General features: G+C 44.1%; 1 protein-coding gene across 3 annotated transcripts in view; it reads right to left on the bottom strand.

Moving 5' to 3' along the window:
- The window catches only part of palm2akap2 (PALM2 and AKAP2 fusion), a 108,012-nt gene that overhangs the window by 55,998 nt on the left and 28,014 nt on the right, over nucleotides 1-24,000 (bottom strand). For all 3 annotated transcript variants that reach the window (XM_063209793.1, XM_063209792.1, XM_063209794.1), the window contains exon 2: nucleotides 6,112-6,192. In XM_063209793.1, the coding sequence (XP_063065863.1) occupies nucleotides 6,112-6,192 (81 nt within the window). The remainder of the gene's footprint in view (nucleotides 1-6,111; nucleotides 6,193-24,000) is intronic.

Below are 24,000 nucleotides of genomic sequence, written 5' to 3'. Positions count from 1 at the left end.
CCGCCGTTCGTTGCGACTTAACTCCCTCATTGCTCCTTTCCTTAACAGAGTATTTATCTCCTCTGTAAGGCCAGCTGCCGCTCTGGGTCTGGCTGATGAGAAACAAGAACACCCTTGAACATGGGTGGGCTGCGCCTGAACTGTAGCCGGTAACCAAACCTTACCGTTGAAACAACCCAAGAACTGGGAGAACACATTTCCCACACCTCCAATTGAGTGTGGGAGAAAATGTGCGGCAGGGCCACTTGAATGTGTGGAAGAAGGCTGCGGGGCGGCAGAACTGGTCTGTGGCCATCACGCTGCCGAGGCCTATAAGGCCTAGCAGGGTTTCCAGGCCGGCGGCTTGCAAAGGGGGAAACATGCGCCGGTTGTTTTTGCCCATGTCTCTGCATATTGGGGCAGCTCTTTGGGAGGGGCACACCGGGGTTACCTGAATAGCCCTTATCAGGCCGATGCTGCTTGGGTGGAGGGGGCCTTGGCAACAGTTACTCCCACTCCTTCTTTGACACCCTAGACTCTTTGGCCCGGTGGAGCATGTCAGCTGCTCCGGGTCCAAAGGCAACGCCAGGGGTAAGAGGTAGCTCCATGAGCCTGCTCCTGTCCTGCTTGGGCAACTTCAACTGAGCCAGCCACAGGTGCCTCTGTGCCATCCACAGTGAAGCAATGGATCTCCCACTAGAGTGTGCTGCACCCTTGGCAAGGTGCAAAAGGATTTCAAAGACCTTTTTAAACTCCTCCACCAGTCCCTGAGCAGGGGCGGCTGAGAGGTCTTCAATAAACTCCATCTGGTACAACATGAGTAAAGATGTTGTGTTCATAAGGTGTGCCCCAAAGGACGCATTGTAGAATGACTTTTTCGGCCATTTATCAGTGGTGCGACACTGTTTGTTCGGGCATGGAGGGTCCTACCCCACAAGAGCTGTAGGAGGGAGGACGAGAGCAGCAATAGAGTCATCCATCGCGAAATAGTTGCCAAAAACCAACGTTATCCGCTCCATGGATGTTGGCAAACTGTGCCCACTGTCGCATAGGGGTAGCTGCCTCTAGTTGCTCCCACACAGTCGTCATTTCCATGACAAAGTCCGGGAGGTCAGGGAGGGTGCTTGGCTTGTTTGCAGCCTCCCTCCTTCTATTAGACCGAGACGGCTGGGCGTCAGGTATTGCAGGCATCTCCACATCGAGACATGACGGAGGTCATCTTGCACCTGTTCACCCCCCTCGGGGATCGAACGTGCGACCTCGTCAACTACAAGGGTTCGGCAATGGGAGACACAGTACGATACCGCTGGGCCAATGTAACCGGTTTGGATTTCACTCTGCGTTGTGTTGAATAGTTGATATAAGGATGACTCCGAGACAAGATTGCAAGATTGTTCTGTAATTGTCAGACACAGTACATTCACAGCATCACCATGGGGCTTGGGCTGCACTGCCACTCCTCTTCCCACAGCATACAGAGACAGGGAAAGTTGTTACAATAAACATGCTTAACAGTAGCACTAAACATGGTGAAACATATGAGAAAAACAAATAAAATCGCTGGGCTAAGAGAAGTGCTGCCAAAAACATAGCTTGCTTCTCATAATAAACTCATTGTGCCCTGGCTAGCTAACTTAGCAAAACTCCGCTAGCATAACAAGTGAGTTAGCTAAGTTGCCAGGGTCACATTTCAATTCCTTAACACATTATACACAAATAACATAAATAAACACACACCTGTAATTGTCAGACACAGTACATTCACAGCATCACCATGGGGCTTGGGCTGCACTGCCACTCCTGAGAAGACCATAAAAATAAATGCTAAATACTCGTGACTACTAGCGTTAGCAACGCTAAGCTAATGGATTGTCACGATTACCAGTGGAGAGGGTGAGAGACTTTAAATTCCTTGGCGTTACCATCTCAGAGGACCTCACCTGGGACAGTCACACACAGCGCATTGTTAAAAAAAGCCAGCAACGTCTGTACCACCTCAGACGACTGAGAAAGTTTGGGATGAGACCCAAGATCCTGAGGTCGTTTTACAGAGGCACAATTGAGAGCATTCTGACGGGGACCATTACTGCATGGTATGGGAATTGCTCTCAAGCCAACAGGAGAGCTCTTCAGAGGGTTGTGCGTACAGCTCAGAATATATGCGGCTGTGACTTACCCTCCATACTGGAGCTATTTGAGGGAAGGAGCATCAGGAAAGCAAAGAAAATCTTGGCTGATCCCAGTCACCCCAACCATGGACTGTTTACTATGTTACCATCTGGGAAACGGTACAGAAGCCTGAAATCTCATACTACCAGACTCCAAAGTAGTTTCTTCCACCAAGCAATAAGATTACTGAATTCATGCTGAAGACAACAAGGCACTTTCTTTGCACTTTTTTCCACCCCCCACCCCCTCTTTTTTATTTTTATTTTTAAAATCTTTTTGAGGACACAAGAAAAACACAACAATTTTTACTCTTTATAGGCTTCAAACCTATAATAAGACGTAATAAACTAATCTTGAATCTTGAATCTTGAATCTTGAATTAACAGCTGCTGTGGTGACACCCTTGCAGGCTGCACTGAAGGGGCCACCTGGCACTCTGTGCCTGATGGCGCAGCCTGGTGCTCGGGCCCTAATGGGGCTGTGGTGTATTATCTCATGTAGCCTTATTCACCTTACTCAGTAGAGTATGTGATGAGAAGGGGAGACCGCTCTCCCTGCCTTTAAAGCTAGTGCATGATCAGGGCTCAGACATGTCACACACAGTGTATGTCCATCTTTCACTGGCATTCTACTGTTGCAATTAGAACAGTTCTGGAATCCAGGCATCGTTTTTTTTTTTTTTTTTTTTTTTTTAACTTATATTAAAATATATAAATATTATTATTATTATTATTATTACTTCATCATTAAGTATCATTATTATTTCAGTCACACCTTGACTTTAGGCATGAACCTGATAGCACTGTTACTGCCTGGTACCAGATATGGTTCCAGCAGAGGTGCAAGAGATGGTGGGCACTAAGTGTCTCACACTCCAGTAGCAGCACTAATCACCCTAGGTACCGACCCTGGTACCAGCGTTGATCACTCATCGGTACCGAGAATGATATTGTTGGTACCAAGAGTTGCGCAGCACGAGATCACGTCATGTGAGGCTGCTGGAGTAGCCTATAACATGCAGGCAGGCAGCGTAGATCACTCATCGGTACCGAGAATGAGATCGTTGGTACAGAGAGTTGCGCAGCACGAGATCACGTCAAGTGGAATCACAGTGAGCTACTGAACGGCGCCGAAAGGTGCCCGTAGCAACATTAGAGATATAGCTAGAGAGACGTCTCTGTAATCTCTTTCCTCCTTAGAGCAAACCACAACAACAGATTAATTACCTCAAGTTGAATTTCAAGTTGAATTTCAAGTTGAATTCTGGTACCAGCGTTGATCTCTCACCGGTACCGAGAATGAGACACATCACACACAGTGTATGACCATCCTCCACTGGCATTCTACTGTTGCAATTAGTACAGTTGTTTTTTTAAATATTATTTATTTTTAATTATTATTATTATTATTATTATTATTATTTCTTCCCCAGTTAGTTATTATTATGATTTCAGTCACACCTTGACTTAAGGCATGAACCTGATAGCATCGTTACTGCCTGGTACCAGATATGGTTCCAGCAGAGGTGCAAGAGATGGTGGGTATTTAGGGTCTCACACTCCAGTAGTAGCACTAATCACCCTCGGTACCGACTCTGGTACCAGCGTTGATCTCTCACCGGTGCCGAGAATGAGATTGTCGGTACCGAGAGTTGCGCAGCACGAGATCACGTCAGATGAGGCAGCTGGAGGTGGGTACTAAGGGTCTCACACTCCAGTAGCAGCACTAATCACCCTCGGTACCGACTCTGGTACCAGCGTTGATCTCTCACCGGTACCGAGAATGAGATTGTCGGTACCGAGAGTTGCGCAGCACGAGATCACGTCAGATGAGGCAGCTGGAGTATAACATGCACGCAAGCAACTCCTTCGATAGAGGGAGAGTGGCGGCAGTTTGTTACACAGGATAATTATTCCACTGCGGAACCAACAAGCCCAGCGAGTAACTTCCCCGACAGAGGAAGAGTCGCGGCCGTCCTGCAGGAGAGTTCATGCACGCAAGCAACTCGCTCGATAGAGGGAGAGTGGCGGCAGAATCACAGTGAGCTACTGAACGGCGCCGAAAGGTGCCCGTAGCAACATTAGAGATATAGCTAGAGAGATGTCTCTGTAATCTCTTTCCTCCCTAGAGCAAACCACAACAACAGATTACTTACCTCAAGTTGAATTTCAGGTGGATATGCGCCTCGGGGATTCCACGAGAGTAGCTTCACATGCGAAAGCACAAGCTACAGGGAGAAGCCACCGTTACTATAAGCTGCGATAGCACACTTTTAATAAGGCGGGGATAATAGCCTGATAACGATAGCCTGGAGAGGGGCAACAGTAGTCACCAGCTCTCGGACAGCTAACTGCCAGTAGGCACCTCGTTACCAGTATCAATTCGTACCTTATCAGATCGCATGAGGGATTAAAGAGAGGACGAAGTATGCCGCGCTGGGACTTATATACTGTGTACAGTAGCGCTGCACACTCACGTGATAAAGTTTTGATATATGTACCTCAGAACTCGCGCATGCGCGGATTATATTCCAGCCCCTTGGGCTAGCCGTCTGGCAGCCTTTCTTGAGTGAAACAGACCAGGCATTTTCAGCCAAGACCAGTCCGCCAGGCATTGAGAAAGACATTGAAGCCTGTGACAATGTTTTTAGTCTTGTATTACGACCTATTACGAGGACCAGGCTAGAATCATCAGCAGTCCAACGGGCAAATGCCCTGTATGCCTTATGGCCAATCCAGGTATGGAAGGAGTGTATATAGTATAGTAGGCCATAGTGCTTTACAGCAGTCAGTGTGCTGATTCTGTTTTTTCCTGTTAGGAGTCCCCAGAGTCGAGCATTTTCTACAGTCGACGGCAGTAAAGTGGCACTTCTCCTAGAAACCTCTCTTGCAGTAAAGTGGCACTTCTCCTAGAAACATCTCTTGCTCTCCCTCTTTCTCTGTCTCTCTCACTTTCTCTCGATTTTCATTTTTTCATTCATTTCTTTTTCATTTTCTTTCTCTGTCTTTTTCTCTCTGCCACCCTCCCTCTGCATTTTCCTCTTCCTATCTAGCTCTCCATCTCTCCCCATAGAGACTATGGAGCTGAAACAAAGCTGCTTTTAAGACCCTCAGACTGGAGTAAATTTGTTTTTGTGAAAAGTAATTGGCATCAAATGTGGATGCTTTAACAACAGAGTAATTTTTTCACAAATGAGCCTCACCATTCTTATCTGATCCTGTGCCGAGTCAAACTGGAGTCAAGCCCTTTGAGAACAAGCATGTGTGTTTTTAAAGGCTACCTCCAGGGACTAGACTGGTGCATTTCTCAGGGAAACAAGAGAAACTGCATTTAAGTTAATGTAGGGATTTCTTAGCCTAGTAAACTAGCCCCACCCGCCATAGGCCAAAATTATTTTTGCTTGCAAGGGGGTCTAGCCTCGGACAATGCCCCAGTCCCTGACACTGACGGACAAATCACAACGCAGGAGATTAATTTGAATCTTTGAATGCATTTGTTTTGAATATTTGGATGCAAAGCGGGCTGGGTTTTGGTCAGAGCATTGTCCTATAGGCAGCACAGACACGGTTTGAAAAACAAAGGGTTGCAATCTTGCGATGTCTCCTTGATCAGTGCCAGTAAATACCCCCCCCCTCCCCCCTCCCCAGCCTAATGACTATCAATTAATGAAATGCTGAGTTTATGGCTACCTATTGGCTACTTATTTTTTCCTACCACACAAAAATAAGTTAGTCACGGTGAAATGTTTGTCGTGTCACTCTGTGTGCACTCATATGATCGCAAACAGTTAAACTACACAATCGCTAGATGTTTATAATACCTACCAAACACATAAACAAGTGTCCAAAAGTTCGGAGTTTCAGCCGCAGATACAGGAGAGGTGAGAGAGGGAAGGGCATAATTCGCGTCACCGTTACATTAGTTACCTGCTGGAATTATAACTAATAATGATTATTATCTTACCCGGAGATGCTGAAGCTGCAGGACGAAGTCATCCAGCTGTTGTCGCTTGTCCTCGATCTCTGATTGTCGTTTTCGTTTCTCCTGAAAGACACAAGTGAACACACAACGTTTTATTATCTTGCAGCTTTGTCACACAACAGTTTGTCTGCGTCATCGGCTGTAAATGCATAGACATATACCTTTTGTATAAATATACACTTTATTGGTAATGCATTTATTTTTAATTTATTATATATTTATTTATGGTAGGCTTATATGAACAGATGATATGAGAACTCAGACAATCAACTATTAAACAAGTAGCCTCTTACTGCAGATGTGGATTATTCAGATTACAATTTAGGTGACAGTAAGGTTATAACATGGGCTCTGCGCTAAGGGGTTAAACAAAATAATTGTAGTCCTGCACTCCTGCCTGGGAGAATGCAGAACAAGGAAAACACGAAATCCCATATTTGACTTTATGTCGTCAGAGCTGGCTAGCAGAACAACATGGAGCACTTATGTGTTAAGAATGTAGATGTGTAATTGTGTATATATTTGTTTCTGGTGGTGGCTATATACACAGCAATCTGGCAGTGTTTGTGTTTACGCGATGAGTCATCGCATGGGTGCGAGAGAGAGAGACAGGAAATGGCTCGTTGGTGTCCTTTACACGCGTCTTATCGGAGCCCAAACAGAGGAAAGCTCCCGTGCTCGGTGCTGTCACAGGCCATTACGCATGGATAACACAGTCCGTCTTGCAGGCCAGATCTTACGACATCACGCTGACACATTTCTTTACTCTCTCTTTCGCTCTCTCTCTCTCTCTCTCTCTCTCTCTCTCTCTCTCTCTCTCTCTCTCTCTCTCTCACACATTCAAATTCAAATATGCTTTATTGGCATGCCTACTGGTAACAGTGTTGCCAAAGCGTATAGATAACATACTCTCTCTCATTTTCCCTCTCTCTCTCATTCTCTCTCTCTCTCTCTCTCTCTCTCTCTCTCTCTCTTTTTCTCTCTCTCTCTCTCTGGATACATGTTTAACAAGGGTCACCACTTGCCCCTGTTTCTTCTTGCCCCACACATATCAACACTTCCTTTGCCCCTGGGGCAGGTATATGCAGGGCCCGATGACAGCTTTTGCTGCCTGGGCCCGAGGCAAAGCCATCTGAAAAGGCCCCACTCCTCAATTCAATGGGGTCTGGGCCCCTCCTTTCTCTGGGCACAGGACAACTGACCCCGTTGTCCCCCCCTGTCAACGGGCCTGGCTATACAGTAAGAGTCAGTCTGCTTTGGTGCAGACTCCAAACAATCAAGAAAATAATGGCACTTTTCTGTTCTGTTCGTTCGGCTTCTGCACTGCGTATTCTCTATGCTTACTCCACACAGCAGACTCTGTGGGGGCAGTTTTTTAATGACATCCCAACCCATAGCATGCAAGAAGAGGCTGTGTCAATCCCATGCGCTCGCTGCCACGGACTGTGGTTTGCTTAGTTTATGCCCTCCTTGATGATTGGATTTATTTTAAATTTGTGTTTTCAACCATCGCCCTCATGAATGGTTCTCTACAGAGAAAATGTAATGACAAAAAAACACACAAAGAAAACAAATGACAGACTAGCATGATTTAGCCCCAAGATTTGAGGGGTGACGGTTGTGAGATGAAAGTTGCCACACTGGCATAATACATGGGGGTAGGGGACTTTCAGTTGTTTGTTGGTTTGTTGTTTGTTTGTTTGTTTGTTTGTATATGTGCATGCCTGCATGCGTGAGTGTGTAGGCTATGTGTACTGGAAACTGTATACCGTACATTACACTAACTTACTGTAATTTTACCGGCAGTGAACAGTAAAAGTATTGGCCTACACACAGAAAAATGGAAGTACCATTGCGTACCCAAGTCGGTACAAATGCTTGTCGCACCGGCAGTACCATCTTGAAGAACAATTCTGTACCTTCATATGCAAGTACATTTTTGTACTCCATTCATTTGTACCCTATAAGGTACATTTGTGTACCCATTGTGACAGAAATGTACCTTAATCCTCCATAACCATGCAGTACCCTCAAGAGGTACTTTTCTGTCCTTTTAAGGTACAGAAATGTACTTAAATGGTACAAATGACTAGGGTACAAAAGTGTACTTGCATAGGAAGGTACAGAATTGTTCTTCAAGAGGGTACCGCCGGTGCGACAAGCATTTGTACCGACTTGGGTACGCAATGGTACTTCCATTTTTCTGTGGTACAGGTAGTATTGCTGAAATAAATGCACAAGTCAACAGGTATACAATCTCTGCACAATCATTTATTAAGCAAAGTATCACCAAAGGGGGGAAAAAATCACATTTCAAAACAGCACAAAATATTTCATAGCAACATACAACTTATGAAACAAAGTGTTTCATAGCAACATGCAGACACACATCAATAAAATAGATATTTTCAATCACCAAATGGAATTGTTAAAAAAGTGATCATAGAAAAAAAAAATCCATAGCAAACTTGGACAAAATATTTCATAGCAACATACTATCATCAATACAGGTAGAATACACATCCATGGGATGGAAATCTAATTCATCTCCTGGGCTTAACAATGTCCAATTGGGTCCAATTTTACATAGTTAAGCCCAAAAGATGAGTTAGAAGAGCGAACAGAAACTTCCAAAATGTTACATCGTCTTTATATAGTAGGCGTCAATTCAAGCCATACTTTGGTTTTCCTCAAACTTAATGAGTGTAACTAACGTTAAATATGGTCTTGAAGATGTTTTTGTGGTTGGCCATGCTGAGAAAATATCAGTTTTGCAATGTGAAATACATACTTGATGTAGATACATGTTGGGTGTTATGTGAGAGGATTTTGTGGCCTCTTCAAAGTGTTTTGCGAATCCAATTGAAGTGCTGAAAATGGTGCATTTACACTTTTACTGTATGACCTCTAAAATTCACACCGTTTGAAAACCAAAGCACTGCTTGAACTGATGTCTACTGAATAAAAACAATGTAACATTTCGGAAATTTCTGTTAACTTTCACAAGTTCCTTGAAAAATTGATGATTAATGTGTGAAATATGCTGAGGAAATACCATTGTTTTGCAAGTTGAAATACATACTTAATGTAGATACGTACATGTTCGGTGCTAGGCAGTAGGATTAAGACCATACTTCACATAATTTACATTCAATTTTGAGACACACGGAAGAACTTACTCCTCAAAAGACACATATTGAAATACATCATGTCCCTTCAAAGTGTTTTGAGAATCCAATGGAAGTGCTGAAAATTGTATATTTACACTTTTACTGTATGACCTCTCAAATTCACACATTAGGTTTGAAGAAAAACCAAAGCATTGCTTGAATTGATTAGCCTGGTTCTCACCGGACGGTATGTGTGTGTAGCTCCAGAGCCGCCTAGTGGATCAGAGCTACACACACTACCATCTGGTACACTGCCATTAACCCCTTAAGACACGGCTTATAAATTTGTTGTTACATGTATGGTAATGACCAAGTCGTGGTGCATTACTCAAGGGCCTGCGTTGTGTCATACTATTGTAGTGCTGTGGTAGTTGCATTTCAATGACTATTACGGCGTGCATTTAGAGGCTACCATGCTGGTCTCGAGTCAGAAAATAAACAGAGCATTTATTGCTTCAACAAAGTTCTTCAAAACGTTCTCTGTTTGTCTCTAAACAGAGTCAATATAGTCTATAATCTGTCCTGTGACTCCTCAATGCAAGCAGTCGTTGATATTGAAGCAATAAATGCTCTGTTTGTTTTCTAACTCAAAACCAGCATGTTAACTGCAGTGTACCAGCGCTACACAGGCACTGTTTGGTGAGAAACAAGCTATGAATTGATAGCAAGGCCGTGCCCTCCTAGTGATGCAATAGATTCAGCGTTGCTACCAGTCAGGTACTTTCCCACTTCATTAGCAAACCAAGGGAGGCCATTTGGGAAATGCCGTTTGGGAAATGTTAATTGTTATGCTCTTGGTCAGACCAAGTCTCGAAGAGATTTGAAAGTCGATGATAATCAGGCTAATTAATTGATGCCTACTACATAAAGACAAAGTAACATTTTGGACATTTCTGTTTACTCATCTACTTGGCTTAACTAAAATGTAATATCATCGTCATTGTCGTCTGTGCTGGTGAAAAGGCTGCTTGTGTGTTGCCTGTAAACACGGCGTCTGAAGGGATTGTACTTCGAAAAAGACGATTCAGTCCACATGTGATACTGAAATTAGGTTCATGGGCATGTAAAAGTCCAATGTGCTTAATCCATTTGTGTAAAGGTTCTGTTGGTCCATGTTGAAAACAAAATACATACAGAATGTCGCGATGAATGCCTCTTCAACACCAATCAGGGAAGACACTCGAAGCCCGTCAACTAATTACAACGATATTTTCAGCCTTCCCGGCAATCGTAGCTCTGCAGTCCTGTGCCTTCACGCTGATAGTTGGGTAAGGGGTGTTTGGCTCGCCCTACAGGACAGATTGTAAATGAAAAATGATACAATTAAACCAAATGCAATAAGTGAGTTCGCAATTACTAGTGCGCCTGCGCGAAATTGACCTAGCAACGCAAAACGGTAGATAAACAAATGCGTGGATACCCGATCCTGCCTACCCAAAGCCATAGGACACTGAGCTGCACACCAGTAAACGAGGTAAATAAATGTCATAATTTGTGGATTTCGTAGTGGGGTAAAAGTGGTGCTTTCTGTAGATTTTAGAATGATTGCATTGCGATTCATGGGCGCTGCCATTGTGCACTGTCGCCATTGCTGAAGTGTGCCGTTCTCCGTTATACCATAGTTGCTGCGCTTATCAATTCTGTTGACTGAGACCATCAAAATGACAGCCTGAATCAAGTTTTGAATAAAGTTTCATGGATAGACGATGACAGACAGTGGCCACAGGTGATTAATGAAGCTATAACATGAACTGGTAGAATAAATTAATGAAACATTCAATTTAAGAAGGACATGTAAAGCTGTACTGAAGACATAGCTATGTGTGGGCTAACTGGCATCTCTTCAAAACGAGTTTGTTAATGAATTCTGGTTTCACTTAAAAAGTTCAAAAATGTCTTGTTTTCAACCCCAAGACCCTCCTTGATCTACCAGCGACATTTAGAGTAATTTGGGGTTGTTAAATGGTTGTGTGAATTGTTTGTTGTCAACATTACATATTCGGATTTAGCTAGCAATCCGGATAGTTAGCCTTCTGTTAGTTACCAGACATCTCTCCAAAACAAGTTCGTTATTAAATTCTGGTTTCACTTACAGAGTTCAAAAATGTATTGTTTTCAACCCCAAGACCCTCCTTGATCTACCAGCGAACTTTTGAGTAATTTGGGGTTGTTAAATGGTTGTGTGACTTGTTTGTTGTCAACATTACATACTCGGATTTAGCTAGCAACCCGGATGGTTAGTCTTCTGTTAGTTACCAGACATCTCTCCAAAACAAGTTCGTTATTAAATTCTGGTTTCACTTAAAAAGTTCAAAATTGTCTTGTTTTCAACCCCAAGACCCTCCTTGATCTACCAGCGAAATTTTGAGTAATTTGGGGTTGTTAAATGGTTGTGTGACTTGTTTGTTGTCAACATTACATACTCGGATTTAGCTAGCAACCCGGATGGTTAGTCTTCTGTTAGTTACCAGACAACTCTCCAAAACAAGTTCGTTATTAAATTCTGGTTTCACTTAAAAAGTTCAAAAATGTCTTGTTTTCAACCCCAAGACCCTCCTTGATCTACCAGCGATAATTTTTAGTAATTTGGGGTTGTTAAATGGTTGTGTGAATTGTTTGTAGTCAACACTACAAACTCGGATTTAGCTAGCAACCCGGATAGTTAGCATTCTGTTAGTTACCAGACATCTCTCCAAAACAAGTTCGTTAATTCATTCTGGTTTCACTTAAAAAGTTCACAAATGTCTTGTTTTCAACCCCAAGACCATCCTTGACCTACCAGCGAAATGTTGAGTAATTTGGGGTTGTTAAATGGTTGTGTGAATTGTTTGTCGTCAACATTACATGCTCGGAGTAACCCGGCTAGATAAAATATCATGCGCGTTTATATGTATCCCGGGGCAACGCTGTTTTGTTTATCTCTCAAAATGGAGAATATTACCCATAATGCATTTCGCGCCGGTAATTGCGAATTCACTTATTCATACAATTAAACCAAACTAAAATCATTTGACAAATGTTAAATATTCAGCTCATGTTTACCTCTCCCCTAAAATCAGGTTCTCTGCCTTCTCCTGGAATAGTCTTGGCAGAAGGATAATTCCAGCTCTGGTGTCAGTGGCCTGGGGTGGGGACACGCACAAACAAAAATACATTAACAACTAAGATTATAGGCCAATAGCTTGGACACACACAGCTATTTACATTATATTGTAGACAATCATGGAGGGCATCAAAACTGCATGAACACATATAGAATTGACCTCTGGCTAAGGCCCGCCCTAGAGTGTTGTGACCAATCATAGCACAAGAGGTCTGACAGTTTTTGACAACGCGAAAATTATCAATATCTAGCTGCTGTGAAACACCAATGTGGTGAATGCAATTTAATTGTGTGCTGTGTTAACTTGTGTGCTTTGTCACAATGCCATTGGCCTAACAGCAGAAGGCTGACATAACAGTTGGTCATGTCATGTTTGAGATTTTTCTAAGCATTTTTAGAATGGTGCTACAAAGGGGATCAATGTACTGTAACCAGGCAGCTGCCATCATTCCTTTACTACCCTCTCAAAAAACACACAACATGAACAGGATGCATCTCTGATTAACAGTGTGTGATTCAAACTGTTAAGACATTTGACATTTAAAACACACATACACGTACATGTGGTGTAAATTTGTGAATGGTTGCTAACCTTTAGAAATTCTGTCAAAGCATTTGCAGACATGGTCCATCCAGGGGGCTCAAGTACGACCAGAGAGCAACCATCCAGCAATAAGGATATCTTGGCCATCTTCTCAGCTGCAATAATAACACACCATTAGCATGTTAGAAATTTTACATTTTAAAAATACATGGATTGGCTTTGTGTGAATTTATAAACTTAAAACTCACCTCTTGCCACAGTGTTTATTTCTCTGAGGTACACCACACCAGAGGAATCACTCAATATAATCAGCCAGCTTCCATGTAAGATCCTTCAGCAATCTTCTCAGTCAGCTGCAAAGAATGACAGCACAAAACATGAACATGAGTATGCATCTATAGGCCTAATTATTACAAGATAATAAAATATGAAAGATGATAACGCCACCATGATATTACAATAGGCCTACAATATGAAACATCTATGATACATTTCTGTATACATATTAAAAAATGTATTTTTATTTTTATCATTGATCATTTTCCAAACGGATTGACCCCCCGCTGGCTCAAAGATTTCATAACAGTGTGCAAAGCTGGAGGGCAAAAAGAGCAGATTATCTGTCTGGATATTTTAATCATCACTTGAAATGAAATCTGATACATTAGCCTACTTGTTAAGACCTCTAAACCACTAGGCCTACTAGTAGATCCAAAAGGATGGGCAAAGAAATCTAAATATTCATTGCAGCAATCATACAAATTAAGCATCTTTGATAAAGTCAGGAATTAAGCAGGCTGCACATCTGTGTGTTCACTATTTCAAGAGAAATCGGTCAAAGTGGGAATGTCTATTTAAAGAAGTGCAAACACGATCTTATGGATCTGACAATGAATTCTCCCTCGACAGAGAACAGGCACAGAATTGTTGGCATTAACAGACTGGGACAAAACAGTACACTGTGTGTACAATGACAAGTTCAGTATGTGTTTATTTGCCCACTTCCTTTACACCACGAACAGTGAAATAAACATGTGTTAAAACATACTTCAGATTAAGTGTATATTCAAAAGGAGTTCCTTTCTAACAAGAAAAGGCAGATAAGTTATGGCTCCTTCAGACTTCTTAGCTAACAGACTTTAGCTATACTCAGACTTTAGCTATACTCCTTTATAATACTCAAAAGGAGTTCGTTTCTAACAAAAAACCCCAACAACAATGGATACATCAGGCTATTTCAAACATCCCTCATCAAAGTGAACATGATTTAAACGTTAGACTTTAGCTAGCTAATGTTGCTAGCGGACCAGTTTGGCTAATAACTAAGTTATTAGCTCTAATGTTGCTAGCGGACATTAAGCTAGCTCTTCATTCTAGCATGACTGTTTTGCCTTGGCGCCAGTATGCCTACAATATGAACTGGACATGTTGTAACAACTTCAGAGCTAAATTATATTCAAAATGAGTTCGTTTCTAACAAGAAACCAATATTCAGTTATGAATACCTCAGGCTATTTCAAACATCCCTCAACAAAGTTGAAAGTTTTAACCGTTGGACTTTAGCTAACTTTGCTAGCGGACCAAATTTAGCTAGATGTTGCTAGCGGACTTTTAGCTAGTTGTTGACTCTGGCATGGCTGTTTGGCACCTCAGGACAAGTTTGATAGCTACTTTGGAGCAAATATTGATTGTAAAGGAGTTAGTTTCTAACAAAAGTTATAAGTTTCCAACCCAGTAAGTTGTGAAATAACCTAGGGCTAAGTTAGCATACCGGTAGTTATAATGGCCTTTCATAACAGCATGTTAGCAGAGGTTTGGTCTGATGCCAAATTCATTGCAAATTACCATCCTGAACAAGAAAATGTTTCGCTATTCAACGAAACATCAAAAATAAATGAACTTACCTGACAAAGAGCTTGAATTTCACCAACATCTCGATTGTCTTCTCGACGTGGCGGACATTGTCCAGTATTTTTTTTTCAAGTAGACGTACTTGACGTTGAGCATCAGAGCCCCGCCCCCTTTCATTAAACACACATTATTCAACAACTAACCAGTGTGTTTTTTGTACCCCCAGGTACAAATGTGTACTCTACTGATGCATGTACCCTCTGAAGTACAATAAGGTATCTTAAGGGGTCTGTCCAGTACCCTTTGAGGTACAGAAAACTGAAAGGAACCATTTTGTACCTATAGATGCAATATTGTACCCCTTGTGTACCTTCATTTTTCTCTGTGTGCATATTCCTATTCCCTGGAACAGAATGACTGTACAGTACGGTATGCTTCTAGAATGACTGAACAGTACGGCTTGCTTCTAGAATGACTGTACGGTACGGTATGCTTCTAGAATGACTGTACAGTACGGTATGCTTCTAGAATGACTGAACAGTACGGCTTGCTTCTAGAATGACTGTACGGTACGGTATGCTTCTAGAATGACTGTACGGTACGGTGTGCTTCTAGAATGACTGTACGGTACGGTATGCTTCTAGAATGACTGTACGGTACGGTATGCTTCTAGAATGACTGTACGGTACGGTATGCTTCTAGAATGACTGTACGGTACGGTATGCTTCTAGAATGACTGTACAGTAAGGTACGCTTCTAGTCAAGTCAAGTTTCAAGTCAAGTCAAGTTTATTGTCAATTTCTTTACATGCACTGGTCATACAAAGAATTTGAAATTGCGTTTCTTGCTCTCCCATGCAGACATAGACTAATCTAGGTAAGGACATAGACAGTATAGACATAGACAGTACTCATACATGGACATAGACAGTATGGACGTAGACATTGCTCATACAGACATTTAAAGTGCAAGACTGGACAACAGAAGACTTGTAGAGAACATACATTAAGAGGAGGTATTTTGTTGTTCTTTTTCTAAAAGTCCTTTATAGCGTTCTGACATAGTAATAGTAGCATTTGAAGAAATAAATAATTAAAAAAGGTTTTTATTAAATACACCAGCAGCAGTATGTGTGTGTGTGTGTGTGTTTGTATGTGTTTTGTGTGCGTGTGTGTGTGTGTGTGTGTGTGTGTGTGTGTGTGTGTTTAGTGCAGGTAGAAAGTGCGGTGTGCGTCTGTGTGTGTGTACCTGTGTATGTGTGTGTGTGTGTGTGTGTGTGTGTATGTGTGTGAGTATGAGTTGTGTGTCAGTGTGTGTATGTTTGGGTTTAGTGCAGAAAGTGCAGTGTGCTTGTGTGTGTGTGTGTGTGTGTGTGTGTGTGTGTGTGTGTGTGTGTGTGTGTGTGTGTGTGTGTGTGTGTGGTGTGTGTGTGTGTGTGTGTGCATGTGTATGTTTTGAGTTAGTGCAGGTTGAAAGTTCAGTCACAGATGTAGTAGTGCAGGTGGAATGTTCAGTCGCAGATATGGTGGTGGGGATGAGGGGGGGGAGCGTTGTCAGTGGCCTGGCTGGCTAGAGGCTGACAGTGAAGGGAGAGTGGGTTGAGTGTTCAGTATCTTGATTGCTTGATGCATCGTGCTGCTTGCAAGCCTGGTGGTGCGGGAACGGAGGCGCCTGTACCTCTTTCCAGAGGGCAGGAGGCTGAACAGTTTGTGTGCAGGGTGGCTTGTGTCTTTGATGATCATCAGTGCTTTTCGGGTGAGGCGTGCGGTGTAAATGTCCTGCAGGGAGGGGAGTGGTACTCCAATGATCTTCTTCGCTGTGTTCACAACACGCTGGAGTGTCTTCCTGTTTTTCTCCGTGCAGCTTCCTCCCCACACTGTGATGCAGCTGGACACGACGCTCTCTATGGTTCCTCTGTAGAATGTTGTCATGATGGAGGGTGTAGCACTTGCCTTCTTTAGTTTGCGCAAGAAGTAGAGACGCTGATGGGCCTTCTTCGCCAGTGATGTAGTGTTGGTGAATGACTGTACAGTAAGGTACGCTTCTAGAATGACTGTACGGTACGGTACGCTTCTAGAATGACTGTACGGTACGGCGGTGGTTCCCAACCTATGGGTCGGGACCCCCCTTATGGGTCGCCAAAGATCCAACGGGGGTCGCGGAGCCCTCTTGATTTTAAGGGGTTTCGTTTTAAATATATATAGCCCATGTTGAATAAAAGACAAAGCATTTAACTAATAAATGCATAGACGCAACAAATTGTAAGTGCTACATTAAACATTTATTCTATATTTGACCAAAGACGAATTGAGGAATAAAATAACTAAAATAAGTTATCGCAGGAAACGGAGGGCATCTTGTGACTCCGTCTCGTGCGGGCGCTCGCGTGGTTGGGTCACCAAAGCTTAAAATAGTAAAAACATGGGTCCCCTAAGAAAAAGGTTGGGAACCACTGCGGTACGGTATGCTTCTAGAATGACTGTACAGTAAGGTACGCTTCTAGAATGACTGTACGGTACGGTATGCTTCTAGAATGACTGTACGGTATGGTAAGCTTCTACAATAACTGTACAGTACGGTTTGCTTCTGAGGAAATGTGCTGCAGTCATCTTTGACACACATTCAGGCTCATACAGTACAGTATGGAATCTGCTGCATTCCAAAACAAGGTGTGTGTGTGTGTGTGTGTGTGTGTGTGTGTGTGTGTGTGTGTGTGTGTGTGTGTGTGCGTGTGCGTGTGCGTGTGTGTGTGTGTGTGTGTGTGTGTGTGTGTGTGTGTGTCTTTGTGTCTATGTACGTATGTGCATTTATGTGTGTGCGTGTGGCTTTGTGTGCGTGTGTGCGTTTGTGCAATGTGTATACGTGTGTGTGTATGTGTGTGTGTGTTCCTGTGTGTGTTCTTGTGTGTGTCCGTGTGTGGTTCTCCCCTGAGTGCCCTGCTGTGTGCTGCTCCAGCTCGATATAGGATCCAGATGTGGGACGCAGTGCAGTGCAGAGAGCAGTGCAGTGCAGTGCAGTGTAGTGCAGAGCAGTGTAGTGTAGTGCAGTCCAGTGCCGTGCAGTGTANTGTAGTGCAGTGTAGTGCAGAGAGCAGTGTAGTGCAGAGAGCAGTGTAGTGCAGAGAGCAGTGTAGTGCAGAGAGCAGTGTAGTGCAGTGTAGTGCAGTGCAGAGAGCAGTGTAGTGCAGAGCAGTGCAGTGCAGTGCAGAGCAGTGTAGTGTAGTGTAGTGCAGTGCAGTGTAGTGTAGTGCAGAGAGCAGTGTAGTGCAGTGTGCAGTGTAGTGCAGTGCAGTGTAGTGTAGTGCAGAGAGCAGTGTAGTGCAGAGAGCAGTGTAGTGTAGTGTAGTGTAGTGCAGAGAGCAGTGTAGTGCAGTGTAGTGTAGTGCAGTGTAGTGCAGAGAGCAGTGTAGTGCAGTGTAGTGTAGTGCAGAGAGCAGTGTAGTGCAGAGCAGTGTAGTGCAGTGTAGTGCAGAGAGCAGTGTAGTGCAGTGTAGTGCAGAGAGCAGTGTAGTGCAGTGCAGTGTAGTGCAGAGCAGTGCAGTGTAGTGTAGTGCAGTCCAGTGTAGTGCAGAGAGCAGTGTAGTGCAGTGTAGTNTAGTGCAGTGTAGTGTAGTGTAGTGTAGTGCAGAGAGCAGTGTAGTGTAGTGCAGAGCAGTGTAGTGCAGAGAGCAGTGTAGTGCAGTGCAGTGTAGTGCAGAGAGCAGTGCAGTGCAGTGCTGTGCAGAGAGCAGTGCAGTGCAGTGTAGTGTAGTGCAGTCCAGTGCAGTGCATTGTGGGGGATTGAAAAGAGGATGAGGAAGCACAGTCCTTAAAACAACACTAACAACCAACGACTCCCCAGCCTCGAGGAGGGCTGCACACCGCACCACACCGCACCACACACCACACACACCGCACCACACCACATAACAAGGCACCAACGCAAAGCTATAAGCGAAGCATGGTGGGAAACGGAGATCATGCCTGTCAACGCGATCTCTGGCCCCTTGCAGCTAGTCTAGTCATACAGGGCCAGCGGCTGCAGCTTTCGCCAGACCCAGGGGAAATTCCTCTGAATAGGCCCCACCTCCCATTACCATACTATAATGAGGACCCGATTCTGGGGTACCCTTCTCCCTGGGGTCTGGAACGACTGACCCCTTTGTCCCCCCCCTGTCTTCTTCCGTGCCATTACATAATTATCTTCACTGTAAAGGGCATACATACATGCCCTGTGTACGCTAGCGGTGTAGTATTTACAAAGAGCTGGGCAGATTAATGATACATAGCCTACAGTACGTTACGTGTATAGGTAGGCAAACGATACACAACGTGCACAACATGCATCACATGGCGTTCACGTGTTTTGCTCTCCACACTATACTACCTCGCAGAGCCCTGCTGCAGTGAGCGTTCATATTTATGTGCACGGTAAAAGACACGTATATAGCCTACTACAAGGTCTATATTTATGTGCTGTAAAGGGCAGACGTAGTTCGTAGTTCGTCTACACTCCGGCGGACATTTATGTGCACTGAAAGATGAGCCGACCCTTAGAAAATAAACGTACAGCATGTGAGCAGAAAGAAAAGAATGAAGCAGAAGAAAAAAGGTAAAGAAAACAGCAGAAGAGAACAAAAAGATGAGAAGGCAAAGACATTAATTCAACAGTATGGTGGAATGCACAGAGAACTGATTACAAAACCATAGAAATCATCAAGCCAAATACAATATTGGGCCATTGCAAGTGGGCTACAATTACACGGCAAGCACACAATCTTACCACTGGAAATCAAGTTCAGTACAACTGGGAACGTTGCAAAGCTCTTCTGGGAGCAATGTGTTGACAGTAGCACGGTACAAAATACAATCATACTTGAAATGGTAAATGGACTGCATTTATATAGCCCCTTTCCACTCCTTCAAGCATTCAAAGCGCTTTACATTGTATGTGTAGCATGTTGGATATGTGGTTGTACGCGCTAACGCACCAGCAGACACCTGCGGTGCGTTAAAGGCGCACAACCACATATCCAACATGCTACGTTAAAGGCGCACAACCACATATCCAACATGCTACATATGCCTCACATTCACCCATTCACTCTCCCATTCACACACCCTTCGCAGTGACACACCGATGGGGTCAGGCAGAGCGGAGCTCGAACCTACAACCTTCTGGTTGTCGAACGTCAACCAGAAAACACAAAGACGGTGACTGTAGTGCAGAATAACCGGGAGTGGGATGGACTGTAAATCAGTTAAAAATGAATAACACTAAGCGCAAGAGGTTGGCATTATTGATTCCCTGCTTCAAAAGTAACCCTGCACAGATCAGCACATGCACGCTTGCATGCACACTTGCATGCTTGCACTCTTGTATGCTTGCACGCACGCACACACACACACACACACATACAAATGCAAGCACACACATAAACACATACTGGAAAGCCTTCACAACTACCCCCACACACAACAGTTAGCTAGTTTTGCAGAATTACCAGACATCAGCATTCTGCATGCTGCATGTAGTAATGTACAGTATGTGGGCTGTAAGCCAGGCCCAGTACAGCTTCAAATACACCAGTTACAGATAGTTCACCCGGAGGTGGTGGTGCACTATGCTAATATGAAAAATACCAACCTCAGAAAAATATTTAGAGAAACAGACCATGATATGATTGGCATTGGGCACTGGATATACTGTAGGCCTACAGTATATGCAATGTATATTCTCTCCCTTTCTCTCTCTCTGAAACATACACACAGACCACAGACATAAACATATAAGTCTGTAGCAGATACCTATTCTCTCTCTTTCTCTTTCTCTCTCTCTCTCTCTCTCTCTCTCTCTCTCTCTCTCTCTCTCTCTCTCTCTCTCTCGCACGCACGCACACACACACACCAAAGCACCAGTGCCAGGGAGTCTCCAGTCCTGTCCAGTCTAGTCTAGTCCATCCCAGCGTCCAGTCTCCTGCCCAGCCCCATAATTCCTTGGTCTGGTCCTAAACACACAGGGGATAATTGCCACCTTGGCGCGTATGATGTAAACCCTGGCACCGGCCGAGACGCTGGCGTTTATGCATCTGCAATTTTGTTTGGACATCTGCGATGGCAGAGAGACATTTCCATGCAGAGCTGCAGAGGCTGCCGTGGCATATACTGTACGTAGGCCTATGTCTTCTTAACATTCCACTAGGGCCGCTACTGACAGCTTTCGCTGGGCCCACCGACAGGGACAAGTCATCTGAATGTGCCCCCTGATCCCAATGCATGCAGTGTAAAGTGGACCCAATTCTGGGCCCCATTATCTCCCTGGGCACGGGACAACTTACCCCTTTGCCTCCCGGGCCCCTATCGACCTCCCTGCTGCATCCCACTCGGCTATTCTACTTCCAGCTACTTGAGTGGCGTGCACTTTTAAAGCAGCCATTGCTCTCTGTAAACAACAGGAACACATTACCCGTAATGGGCACCATCATCACCACAGCAAAACTGGAAGAAAAACAAAACCAGACTGCAACATTTATGTGCCTCCTTGTATTGCGCAACATACTACAGGCAACATAATGGGGTTCTTGTCCTGGGGTCTGATGTCTTGCTGTCAGAGCTGACAACATACTGTATGTGTACACTGAAGCAAATATGATATAGTGAGAGCTGCAATGATAGCATCGGCGAGCTAAGCCAAGGGAAAGTAAAGGTGAACGCAGTCCAATACCTCTTCCTAACAGACTGTGTGAGTGTGTGTGTGTGTGTGTGTGTGTGTGTGTGTGTGTGTGTGTGTGTGTGTGTGTGTGTGTATGTGTGTGTGTGTGTGTGCGCACGCGTGTGTGTGTGTGTGTGTGCGCACGTGTGTGTGTGTGTGTGTGTGTGTGTGTGTGTGTGTGTGTGTGTGTGTGTGTGTGTGTGTGTGTGTGTGTGTGTGTGTGTGTGTGTGTGTGTGTGTGTGTGATTTAGAGAAGCCCTTTGGCAAAATATAGCAGTCATGTATTGAAATGCGAGCCTGCTATGAAGCATAGCAACAAGAGACAACAATAGGGATATTTGGCGTAGTGCACACGCTGCCTGCAAAAAAATAAAAAAGATATTTTTAAAAAGTACAAAAAGGTGTCCGAGTCAAGCAGATCATTTTCATCGCTGCACTAATTGCTGACTGTTCCCCTCAGTCAGGGTTGTTTAATATCTCCTTAGCAGAGTAATATCTCAATGCCAGCATTCCTTTCACTCAACCTCTGCTCCGAGGCTCCATGGCTTGTCTTTTCTTTTTTCTTCCTTTCTTTTCTTTTTGGCTTCCATGGCTAGAATTACTTTCTGACTGCATTCTTCACCGCAGCTGAAAGGCCTGTGCAAAGCTCTCATTCCTTACACAGCCAAAGGAAAGAAGAAGAAAAAAACTTGTGCAATGGCAGAGCTCTTCTATATTCTATAGTCTATTATGTTGTGGTCTGTCCTGTTCTAATGTATTCTATTCTATTCTATTCTATTCTATTCTATTCTATTCTATTCTATTCTATTCTATTCGATTCTATTCGATTCTATTCTATTCTATTCTATTCTATTCTATTCTATTCTATTCTATTCTATTCTATTCTATTCTATTCTATTCTATTCTATTCACAGATGCTATAGATCAAGGACCAAGGACCAAGGACCAAGTTTCATATTCCTTACACATACTATATGTGTACAGTACATTACAATTCACACTGTAATGCCAAGAGACCTCAAAGGTATAGCCAACTTTGACACGTGTGAGGATACCGCTTAGTACGGTACATCTGTGTTTTTGCATAGTCTAAGTGAGCTGATGCTTTCCAGCTTGATAGCATCAAAAAGTGCAACAAAACTGTTCTCATTATTGACACAGAAAGAACCCTGTGCAATGAAACTCCATTCTCATTATTGACACAGAAAAAAAATCCTGTGCCGCAAAACACAGTTCTCGTTCATCGCAAAGCTTTGTGTCATTCAAGTTTTATTCTTCACAGTACTATGTTACAATGACACTCATCTGTGTCTTCATGCCGGCGCATCCCCAAGGAAACACAATAATTGTTCATCACAAAGCTTTATAGAAAGCAAGTTTGTTTCATTCTTCACAGAACTTTGGAGAGGCCGTTTCAATGACACTCGTCTCTTGTCTTTCTGCCCGTGTGCCAGCTGTGTTTCTCAGGAGCACAGAGGGGGATACCTTGCCAATGTCCTGTCCTGCCAAATAGGCTGCTGACACTCTCCAGACAGACAGGCAGGCAGGCAGGCAGGCAGGCAGGCAGGCAGGCAGACAGACTCAGGATTAAACTACAGAGACCACAGCTTGGCCAGAGGCCCAAAAACCCTCGCAACTACTCAAACGCTTGTTATTGCAGAATGAGTGAGACGTGCGATTCATCAGTGAAGACTAAAAGAGGCTGATTGATCAGGTGAGAGACTGAACAGTGATGCCGTCAATCGATCACCTGAGATGCAATCGTGTTGTGTTATGTTTCAGGGTCTGGTTTGGCGCCGGAGACCTCTAAACCACTCAGGGCTAGACTGGGAGGAGAAATAGGGCCCGGGCACTTTTGGCTTAAAGGGCCCCCTCATGGGGGAGAAATAGGGCCCGGGCACTTTTGGCCTAAAGGACCCCCTCATAATTAGCGGCGCAGAACTGACTCACAGGTGGGTCCCGCACCGTCGAGGGCCCCTACTTTCAGATTTTTGTTTTGTTTTACATTTCTGAAAATAGGGGTCCACGAGGGTGCGGCGGGGCCCACCAGGAAATGCTCGCTATGCCAGATGGCCAGGGGCCCACGAGGGTGCGGGGCCCACCAGGAAATGCCCGCTATGCCAGATGGCCAGTCCTGCAGACCTCTGCTCCACTATCCAGAAAAAGAAAAGAGGAAGTGTGGATCACTGTACTGTACCGCTTGGCAGGCTCGCCGCACCGGCCCGGGCCATTGCTTTCAAGCAACTGGAAACCCAAACAAAGAGGACCTGTCTCGGGCCCTAAGATGGAAAACAGCTGTCTTCCTGCTGCAGAACACCTCCTGTACTGCCTGTCCCCACCCAGCTTAACCAAGCCAAGCCAAGCCGAGCCAAAGCCAAGCCGTCCCTCCAAAAGCCTGCTCCAAACCCCCTATATACTGTACGTACATGCAGAGATATATGCACAAATGCATGAATGTATGTATGCAGACACACATAGTTAAGCACGCATAGCACGCACGCACGGACACACAC

This window comes from Engraulis encrasicolus, chromosome 11, assembly GCF_034702125.1.
Source record: "Engraulis encrasicolus isolate BLACKSEA-1 chromosome 11, IST_EnEncr_1.0, whole genome shotgun sequence".
In the NCBI taxonomy this organism is placed as follows: Eukaryota; Metazoa; Chordata; class Actinopteri; order Clupeiformes; family Engraulidae; genus Engraulis; species Engraulis encrasicolus.
Note: the sequence above shows the minus strand (reverse complement) of the source record. Positions and strands in the feature narration are given on the sequence as shown.